Source organism: Dromiciops gliroides, chromosome 1 (genome assembly GCF_019393635.1).
Source record: "Dromiciops gliroides isolate mDroGli1 chromosome 1, mDroGli1.pri, whole genome shotgun sequence".
NCBI classification, from domain to species: domain Eukaryota; kingdom Metazoa; phylum Chordata; class Mammalia; order Microbiotheria; family Microbiotheriidae; genus Dromiciops; species Dromiciops gliroides.
This window is the reverse complement of record NC_057861.1, coordinates 683,514,520-683,525,635: the sequence shown is the minus strand read 5'-3', so window position 1 is coordinate 683,525,635 and position 11,116 is coordinate 683,514,520. Positions and strand designations below refer to the sequence as shown.

The 11,116-nt window shown below is 37.4% G+C and overlaps 1 protein-coding gene across 1 annotated transcript; it reads right to left on the bottom strand.

Annotated features, from left to right (window-relative positions):
- Window positions 1–4,599: 4,599 nt before the first annotated feature.
- LOC122738765 (calmodulin-A-like) lies at window positions 4,600–5,049 on the bottom strand. Its single transcript, XM_043980708.1, has one exon. It carries the CDS (start codon window positions 5,047–5,049, stop codon window positions 4,600–4,602), a length of 450 nt encoding a protein of 149 aa, XP_043836643.1.
- Between the last annotated feature and the right edge of the window lie 6,067 nt (window positions 5,050–11,116).

The following is an 11,116-nucleotide window of genomic DNA, read 5'->3' as shown; positions in this document are numbered from 1 at the left end:
CTATTGGACCTCATAACTCCCTAGTTGAGCAAATATGTTTCCTTGAGACTTTTGGGCTGCTGAACCAATGTCAGGATGTTTTAACGCATAGACACCATTCACAGGGTGCTACGATTATTAAATTTCAGTGATGAGCAGGTCCCTTAAAGCAGATTACAGTCGTGCTCCTTAGATCTGCTTTTGTCCTTCGAGGAGTTTCTTAAGTAATAGATAACAATAACGGGTTCTATTTTTTTTTTCCAATCAGCTCTCAGCAAAACCACACCTCTTCCCCTTTTACCTCAGGTCACAGCAAAGCAGATGCAAAGATTATGGTTTTTTTTTCTCTCTTTTTCTCCATTTCAAAACATAGAAGGCAGTAAAGGAGAGTAAAGAAAAACTGACATGTTTCCCTATTCTTAGGCTTTATGTTGGTTGCTGCTAGAGGAGTATTACTATGTTTGAAGATAGTCAGTTCTCAGTATAACAAAGCATGACTTTGAATCAGCATAACTCTCTGTAGCACAAAACACCTGCAGATTATACTGGTCTCCAGATAATCTCCTTTCACCCTAAAATTCTGCATTCCATAAACTGCTTTTCATCTTTTTTTTTTTCTTCTGATGTCTCCCATTCCTGGATCATCATGTACTCAGCTTCTACTTCTATTCTATTTCCTTGTATCCCACCCCTCAATTATATTTTTGAATAAGTCAAAAAGTATCTTTTCATTAGCAATGATTGATTTCTACCACCTGATGTGAGACAACTATTTTTTTTTTCTATTTTGGTTGGACTCCAATGATCCTTATGTACTTGTCTCAAAATCTTTAAAATAGTTATTGTTTTATAATCTATCACTTATAATCTTCAAATTTTTGAGAACAAACATAAATGAACTAGTGGACCACAAAACCCTGCAGTCATTTTAAGATTTTTTTTTTTTTTTTTTTTTTTTTAGGCAATGAGGGTTAAGTGACTTGCCCAGGGTCACACAGCTAGTAAGTGTCAAGTGTCTGAGGCCGGATTTGAACTCAGGTCCTCCTGACTCCAGGGCCGGTGCTTTAACCACTGCGCCATCTAGCTGCCCCCCATTTTAAGATTTTAGTTCTATTCCCTTAAATAGATTCCATCTGTGTACATTCGTCTGAGGAGCAGTTTGACCTCAAGTCTTCAAGGACGTGTGTATCTCTTCCTAAGAATTTGCATCTGAGACTTGGACTTCTCAATCTGAATTTATTAGTGTTTCTTATGCAAATAGCCCTCATTTCCCCTATCCCTTTCAGAAACCCAAAATGCCCACATGTAAAAGGGACAGAGCCATAAACTTATCTTTAAAAGTGGAAGAATTCAAGGGGCAGCTAGGTGGCACAGTGGATAGAGCACCAGCCCTGAGGTCAGGAGTACCTGAGTTCAAATCCGGCCTCAGACACTTAACACTTACTAGCTGTGTGACCCTGGGCAAGTCACTTAACCCCAACTTCCTCACTAAAAAAACCCAAAAAACAAAAAACAGAAGTGGAAGAATTCAGAGGTTCATGTTATTTGAAAATAATTTGTACCCATTCTAAGACAAAGGTTGGCAAGAAGATCATTTTAGGCATAGGAATAGGATTTAAAAGCTAGACCCTTGAAAAAATGTCATGTGATTGACCTCATCTTGTGACCAACATACTTCATCATGTGACAGGCATCATTATTTGTTTCATTATTTGACAGACATGCCATGTCATATGAAAGAATACATGGATCACATCACATGCCATGCAATGAGAATGCTACATCATATATCAAATATAGCTCATAATGTGATGGTAGACAACACAGTATGACTAAATGCACATAAAACATGCACTTATGTCACATGATGAACACATCCTGTCATATGACAACTGGATAATGTGATGAAACACATATGACCTATGTCACGTGATCCATCAAATTAAAAGATGCTTGCTCCTTGGAAGGAAAGCTATTGGGAATCTGGACAACATACTAAAAAGCAGAGACACCAACTTGCTGACAAAGGTCTGCATAATCAACTTATGGTTTTTCCAGTAGCAATGTATGGATGTGAAAGCTGGACTATAAAGAAAGCTGAGCACCACAGAACTGACACAGTTGAATGGTGGGGCTGGAGACTTTTGAGAGTCCTTGGACAGCAAGAAGATATAATTACTCAACACTTAAAGAAATTAATTCAGGCTATTCACTGGAAGGTCAGATACTTAATCTAAAGCTTAAATACTTTGGTCACATAATGAAAAGATAGGATTCTTTGGAAATGACCCTGATGTTGGAAGGATTAAAGGCAAAAGGAAAAGGGGATGGCAGAGTATGAGATGGGTAGACAGTATCATGGACATAATGAACATGAACTTTTATAAACTTCAAGAGATAATGGAGGATAGATGGACCTGGTGTACTGTGCTCTATGGGGTCATGAAGATTCAGACATGGCTGAACCTCATCTATTCCTCTGATCTACCACTCTATTTCTTAGTCAGTACCAGATTGTTTTAATCATTAGCACTTTATAATATACAATGAAATCTATAACTGCTAGGCGCTCTTCCTTCACATTTTTTCATTGATTCCATTGATATTCTTAACCTTCTGTTCTTCGAGGTGAGTTTTGTTACTATTTTTCAACTTTAAAAATAATTCTTTGGCAATTTGATATATCACTGAATAAAATAAATTAACTGTTGGGCAAGATATTTATGTTACCAAATCAATACATGTTTGTGTCTTTGTATATATGTATCTATGTATATGTGTGTGTGTGTGTGTGTGTGTGTCCTCTTTGAACCAATTTAGATGTGAGTAAGATTTAAGCATTGACTCTCCTCCCCATCATTTCCCCCTCCAATGTAAAAGCTCTTCCTTGCACACCTCTTTTATGTGAAATAATTTCCCCCATTCTTTCTTCCCCTTTCCCTTATTCCAGGGCATCCTTCTTTTTCACCTGTCCATTTTTTGTTTTGGACATCTTCCCAATATAATTAACTCACTGCTAAGTGACTTCTAATTTCCACTAATAAAGACAAAATTCTTAAAAGTTACATGTATCATCTTCCTCTAAAGAAAGGTAAACAGTTTAACCTTATTGAGTCTTTTATGATTTTTATGCTTCTCTTGATTGTTGTATTTGAGTCAAATTTTCTATTCAGCTCTGATCTTTCCATCAGGAATGATTGAAAGTCCTCTATCTCATTAAATGTCTATTTTTCCCCTGAAGCATTATATTCAGTTTTGCTGGTTTTGTTATTCTTGGATGTAAATCCAGCTTTTTTACCTTCTAGAATATCATATTCCAAGCCCTCCACTCCTTTTGCATGGGAAGTGCTAAATTTTGTATAATCATGACTGTGGCTTCATGGTATTTGAATGGTTTCTTTCTGATTACTTGCAATCTTTTCTCTTTGACCTGGTTGCTCTGGAATTTGGTCATAATGTTTCCAGGAGTTTTCATTTTGGGATCTCTTCCAAATGGTGATTGATGGATTCTTTCCATTTTTATTTTACCTTTTGGATCTAAGATATCAGGGCAGTTTTCATTGATAATTTCATGAAATATAATGTTTATGCGCTTTCTTTCATCATGGCTTTTATATAGTCCAATAAATCTCAAATTATATCTCTATCTAGTTTTCAGGTCAGTTGGTTTTTTTTTCTGATAAAGTATTTCAAATATTCTTCTATTTTTTCATCCTTTTGACTTTGTTTGAATTTCTCTTGATGTCTCTCATGGAGTTATTAGTTTCCACTTATTCAATTCTAGTTTTTAAAGAATTATTTTCTTCAGTAAGATTTTGTACCTGTTTTTCCATTTGACCAATTCTATTTTAAAATTTTTTTGTGCTTCTTTTACCAAATTGTTAGAATTTTTTGTAATTTTCTTCCTTTGTACTCATTTCTTTATTTTTTCCTCTACCACTTTTAATCGATTAAAAAAAATTAGCTCTTTCTGGAATGCTTATTGGGCTTTTGTCAACTTATTTTATTTTTTCATTTGAGGCTTTGCTTATAGCTGTTTGACTTATCACCTCCTTTTGAGTTTGTTCCCTGATCTTCCCTCTCAAAATATTAGTTTTTTCATGGGCAGATTCTTTTTTGTTGTTGTTTGCTCATGTTTCCATACTACTTCTTGATTTTGAACTTTATGTTAAGGTCGGGTTGGGCTCTGTTCCTGGCATGGGTATGTGGTATGGTCTCAAGCTTTAGGCTTTTCTGCACTGCTGGTTTCAGGTCTAGAAGTTGGTGTTTGGAAGTTTTGGATGCTTCAAAGTTGGTGTCATCTTGGGAAATCCACTGCTCTCTTAGTCTGGTCCCTATACTGGAAGGTTCCCTGATCCCTTTGGATTTAAATCAGTACTATTTCTCAGGGCCCCTGATGCCTTGTGAACAAAAGTGATACTGTCCCTCAAGAGTCCCACTTTCCTCTTTTTTGGGGAGGAGGGGGAAAAAATCTCATGTTGCTTTATGTTGTATTCTCAGTTGTCAGGGTTGGCTTAGAACCAGGTTATATGAGTAAGAGTGTTGAGGGGGGGGAGGGAGGAAGGGAGGGAGGGAGGGAAGGATCAAAGGAGAATGGGCATCACCAGCTGCCTTGGGCCTTCACTTTGTGGTTATCATCTGTACAAACTCTTCATAGTTAACTTGGCCATCTCCATCTATGTCTGCCTCTTGGATCATCTCATCCACCTCCTCATTGGTCAGCTTCTCCCCAAGGTTGGTCTTCACATGACGAAGCTCCACAGCACTGATATAGCCATTCCCATTCTTGTCAAAGGCATGGAATGCCTCTCTCATCTCTTCCTTGCTATCTATATCCTTCATTTTCCTTGCCATCATGTTCAGGAATTCAGGGAAGTCAATCATCCCATTTCCATCTGCATCCACCTCATTGATCATATCTTGGAGCTTGGCCTCAATCAGGTTCTGACTCAGGGACTGCATCACTGTACCCAACTCCTTGGTGATGATGGTCCCATTGCCATCCTTATCAAACAGGGAAAAGGCCTCCTTGAACTCTGCAATCTGCTCCTTAGTCAGCTGGTCAGTCATGGTGTGGAACGGGTGCTCTGAGCACCAGAGGAGGAAGAAGAGAAGCGGAAAGAGGAAGAGGAGGAGGGAGGAGCAAGGGTCTCACTGCTGAGAATGAGGCTTTGAAGGCAGCAGGGGTCACAGCTCCTGCCAGATCCCCTTTGCTGCTGCATGCTGGAGCTACCACAGACTGCAGCATGTGCTGACAACTTCCCCTACTTTCCTCTTGGAAGTATTTCTCTCTGCTCTTGAACCATGATCCAGAAGCAGATATAATCAATGAATTTGTCAAACAATGTCTGGTCCTGCATCCAGTGCTAACACGGAGGTCCCCCTGTAATTTCTGACCAATTGTCATGTCCCTTTACTGTCTCTGTCTTGAGAGCTTCTGAAGCTGCTGCTCCTTCTGATGCCACCACCTAGACCCACCACTGGTATGTGGACTCCAGAGCAGACTTCAATCATGTCACAGATCTCTCTTCTTGACTTCCTACATTATCTTGGGCTAGAAGAATGTCTGTCTGTCTGTCTCTGAATTTTTTTCCTTTTAACTCTGCTTAAATTCTCCAGAATTTTATTTAAAGCATTATTTTAAAGTTGTTTGGAGGTGAAAGTCAGGAGAGTTTGGCTTAGTGCTTACACTACTCTGTTATCTTGGCTCCACCCTTGGAAGTTGAAAACTTCCTATTTTCCATCAAAGATACTACTATGGAGGCAGCTAGGTGGCACAGTGGATAAAGCACAGGCCCTGGATTCAAGAGGACCTGAGTTCAAATCCAGCCTCAGATATTTGACACTTACTAGCTGTGTAACCCTGGGCAAGTCACTTAACCCTCATTGACCTACAAAGAAAGTAAAATAAAATATATATTTTTTAAAAAAGATACTACTATCCTTCCAATTTCCTGAATGGGGGGGGGTTGTATATATATGTATGTATCTATGTATGCATGTATGCGTGTATACACACACATATATATTCTACAGTTAATAATGTCAAATCCTTAGTTGTACAAGACCAATTGAGAAGAGGATTTGGGATCTCAGTAGATGGTGTAACTTGTAAATATATAAGTATATTCATTTATTAATTTAGCAAGTAGATCAGATGTTTCACCCACAAATCTGTTAATTCCCACTTCAAAAATAGTTCCACAACAACTCTTTTCCTTCCGAAATAATATGGTTATTCTGTGATCAAGTTTAGTAACTAATTTGCCAGTGTAAATCCAAACACATATTTTATAGAAGTATTTATTTATAAATGGAATTTTAGGTATTTGAACAAAACAGTTGTACTAGACACTTCATCTTTAATTTGCTCATCTTCTACACCTTAGAATCCAAAAATATGTTTTCACCATATAGAATCATCTATTCATCAAAAGATTGTTTTGCTCCATGAAATGTGCCCCCACACCTAGGGTAAAGATAGGAATGAAATGGTGCCACAAAATTTTTAAACTAAAGTATGTTTGAGATAAGCATATCCTTTTAAAGACGCCACCCTAACATAATTCTTCATTTATGAGTTATCTAACTTTCATTATGAACATTTTATTTTTATTGAAAGGAATGGCTCATCTTAAGGAACTTTCAGGAGATGGAAGTAAACCAATCAAAAAGCTTGATATAGTCTCAAAAGACAATTTCAGTCTGTCTCCACCCTTGACCATTTTTCACTTACTAGAATTTTTGACTGAATGAAAGACATCTTTGTTTCATAGTGTGTCCTCTATCCTGTTAGATTTTTAAAGTATTCCTTAAGAACTTTTGAGAGTCAAAGGAAACTGTCAGGGTGCACTATTAATAGAATAGAAAATAGGGGATTTAAGAGGGGAAGGCAGGGAAATGAAAAAGCGCAAGATCTTATTTTTGTGACACAGCTGATAGAGATACCATAGATAACTGTTCCTATTTTGGCTCTGGCAGTTTTGAATTCCCCCAGTGGTTTCAAATGGATATGGAATTACTCCTTCATTTCCTGCCTTCAGATGTATGCTGTTATCATAACTGCTGAGTGCTGCTCCCAAGGTGACTGCACTTTCTGTACTTGCCAGTTGGTTTACTTAATTCTTCATTCGCGTACTGAACCAAGTTCTTATGTATATATCTCTCAGCCAACCCAAGCATTGATTATTGTTGCATTTTTCCTTACTATCCTTTTCCAGCTGTCATCATTGGCAGTCTCTTTAGATGTCTGCATGTATAATGATGTCCTTTGTGCAAGAAAAAGGTCCCCTCAACATACACATGTCCTCTTGAAATCTCACAAAATTACCTTTTGCCATGATCAAAACTTCTAAGTTTTCAGTACCACTTCTAGCTCACGCTTAGCTTAAATCTCAAACCTGCATCCCTGGAATTACAGCATCATAAAGCTCAGGTGTTGACCTCTTTTTGGGTGTCAGTGCTGGTATAAGCAACTAGGCCCTACTGTGAGAGTCAACGATAAATCTTCTTCTGGCAGAGATGTCAGCAGGATAACTGACTTAGATAATGCCACAGATCTATGGAGTGGCAGAACTGGGAATAAAACTCAGATTTTTTAAACTTAGTGATCAAATATGGACATATGTATGTAGGTATATATACATACATACAACACATATACAAATAGACATCAATAGCCTATTTTGATATAATTGGTTTCTTTTGTGATCCTATTTATTTTATTTGCTTTAAAAAACATTCCTAGGGGCATCTAGGTGGCACAGGGGATAGAGCACCGGCCTGGAAGTCAGGAGAACCTGAGTTCAAATCTGGCCTCAGACACTTGACACCGTACTAGCTGTTTGACCCTGGGCAAGTCACTTATCCCCAATTGCCTCACAAAACAAAACAAAATGCAAAAAACCCCAAAGCATTCCTAGCAGGGACCCATTGGTATCTCCAGCCCTCCAAAGAGGTTCTTGACACAAATAAAGATAGAATTCCCTGTTTAAAGCAAAAAACACAGTATGTATGAGGTAGTGGACAAACAACAAACATTTACATAAGGAATTTATTATGTACCAGGCATTCTGCTAAGCACTGAAAATATAGTATAGTCCAGGGAATGAGGAATAGATGGACAGAGATCTGAACTTAGAGTCAAGAAAACCTCAGTTCAAGTTCAAATTCCTCACTCGAAGTAGCAGATAATGTAACCTCCCAGTGTTCTGGGTAATCCTCTAAAGCTGTAAGTTGCAGAAATGGTGCTGACCTGATTGTAAAAGGAATTTCTCAATGAGAGCTCCCTATAGGAATGAAATCACAGATCTTGGTCCAATTTAAACAAAATAAGAGAAAATGGCTTTCTTCATAGGATTTCTAGTTCCTGTAATGTCTCCCTCCTTGGGCAGTCTGAGGGCTACAATAAGACTCTCAAGATGTTAAAAGAACAAGAAGAAGGTATCCAGTATGCTGGATACACACCTTATGCAGGATATCCCTAAGGTAATAAATGATTATACAAGGGATCATGGTTCTGGAGCTCAAAAGAACCTGAGACATCAATAAGTCTGAGTCCTTTATTTTACAGATTAGAAAATGGAGCCTGGGAGAACTTAAGTTGTATATGCAGTCAAGCAGCCAGTAAAATGTTCGAAATGAGATTTAAATTCATGTATTCCTGACTCCCAGTCCAGTATCTCATCATCTAGGAAGTCCAGGATGAGAAGGTATGGAGGGATTGTTTGCACTGGCAAAAGAATACACTCAAAGAAGAGATCTCAGGTTCATTAAAGCATTTAAAATGAATATATTAGAAGGCAGTGACAGTGTGTACCCACTGGGTCATATTGAGACTGAAAGTCCTGTTTCAATCAGGGTCAGCCTGGCCCAATGTGAGCTCCAACTTAGTGACCCAGTTATTATATGAATGTGATGTCTCATTAAAGTGAACAATTAAACCAGAAGTTCAATAATGATGGAAAGTTCTAATTCACAACAGAATGGCTTCCTCGAAATGAGACAGCTCACCTGAATCCAATCAGAACTTTTATTTCTGAATTGGTTCTTTATTTAAAAATTTAAAAAAAGGGGGCAGCTAGGTGGCACAGTGGATAAAGCACCGGCCCTGGATTCAGGAATACCTGAGTTCAAATCCAGCCTCAGACACTTGACACTTACTAGCTGTGTGACCCTGGGCAAGTCACTTAACCCTCATTGCCCCACTTAAAAAAATAAAAAAATTTTAAAAAAGCTAATCCCAGGGGGTATGGGTGGGGAGGAAATGACAACTGTAACACATGTGTTATAGATAAACAACAAGCCAGTTTATCCAGACTATATTTTTTTTCTTGGTAATAGTAAGATACTTTAGAAAGTTCATTAGTTGTATCAAATTGTTAAGATCCCCCTAGTAGGGGTCAGCTAGGTGGCGCAGTGGATAGAGCATGGGCCCTGGATTCAGGAGTACCAGAGTTCAAATCCGACCTCAGACATTTAACACTTACTAGCTGTGTGACCCTGGGCAAGTCACTTAACCCCAACTGCCTTACCAAAAAAAAAAAAAAAAAAGATTCCCCTAGTAAATTACTGTAAGTATAGATCAACCCAGAGGAAGCAAAGTCTGAAATTATAAAAATGACCAATTGCTTTAAATGATGAGCTATTTTGAGACACTTAAAATATCATATAATTAAAAAACAATGACAACCTTTCAAGAGCACATGCTTAGTGGTCATTAACCCCATTAAATATGGCTTCCAATGAGCTGGAGTCACTAGATATTCTACTAGACTCTAACCTCCTCAGGAATCATTATCTTATTTAAATGTCATTCCCCACCCTCCAAAGTGTTCTCTTTGCACACTGTAGAACATTCATACAGTAAATTCTTGATGAATTAAATGATAAAAGTACATGGCTTTCTCCCTGAGGATGTTTATATATGAGGAAAAATGAATTCATTAAATGTCTAAGAATCATTTATACTTCTGTAAGCACTGTTCACTCTGGGAAACTTATCTATCTTATTAATCAATGTAACTGAAAAGTATGATGTATATCTTAAGTGTTTAATTGGAAGACAATTACTATTTACCATTTTGTAGTTGTATCACTTTTACCTTTCTTCAAGGAAAGTCCTCAACAATGAGGTATGGCCACTGCAGCTAAAAATGGGTGGTGGACTAGGGTGGAGTGGAGGGGTGTTTTAGCATAAGAGAGTGTGCATGGGTGGGAATTTTCTTTGGAGGGAATACCTCCATTGGTAATTTCAGAGATACATTGTCCTAATAGAATAAAGGAGTTTATCAAAAAGCATTTATAAGTCATAAGAAATATCTATCCCAAGTTGCTTGGCTAAATGTTTCTTTTAAAAATAATGAATTATGGGGCGTCAGCTAGGTAGCGCAGTGGATTAAGCACCGGCCTTGGATTCAGGAGTACCCGAGTTCAAATCTGGCCTTAGACATTTGTCACTAACTTGCTGTGTGATCCTGGGCAAGTCACTTAACCCCCCACTGCCCCACAAAAAAAAAAAAATGAATTGTGGGATAATACATTCAATATCAAAAGACCTTACGGGCCATTTCATCCAACCCTTTCATTCTATGAATGAAAAGAATTTTGGTACAGATATGCCCACATGGTCACAAAGAAAAGAAGTGAAAAAAACTATGATATGAACCCATGGAGTTTTGCCATATATGACACTTTATACTTTTCAACTGGATATATATCTTATATATAATATATATAATCTTATAAGTAAAATTATAAAATTATAAGTAAAATTACTCTATTATTAAAGAAACGAGATTAATGAAATCATTTTTACATTTAATATTTCTAATTCATTTTTGTTGTAATATTTGCAATTTTGTTTCTTGGTAGAATCACATGGAAAAAAATCATCAGAGATGTTCATGAATAACACATTCTAGGTCTGGATCTTCTACTGATTATATTGTGGAACCTACATTTGATTCATACATCGATGAAAATATATGGGTCCCACTTTTCCTCAAACTTGTTTAGAGTATTCAATTAATGCCATGTAGGCAATTAACACAAAACAATTTATTAACATTTATTAAGTGCCTATAATTTACCAGGCACTCTGCTAGGCACTGGGAATACAGAGGCAAAATATCAAAAT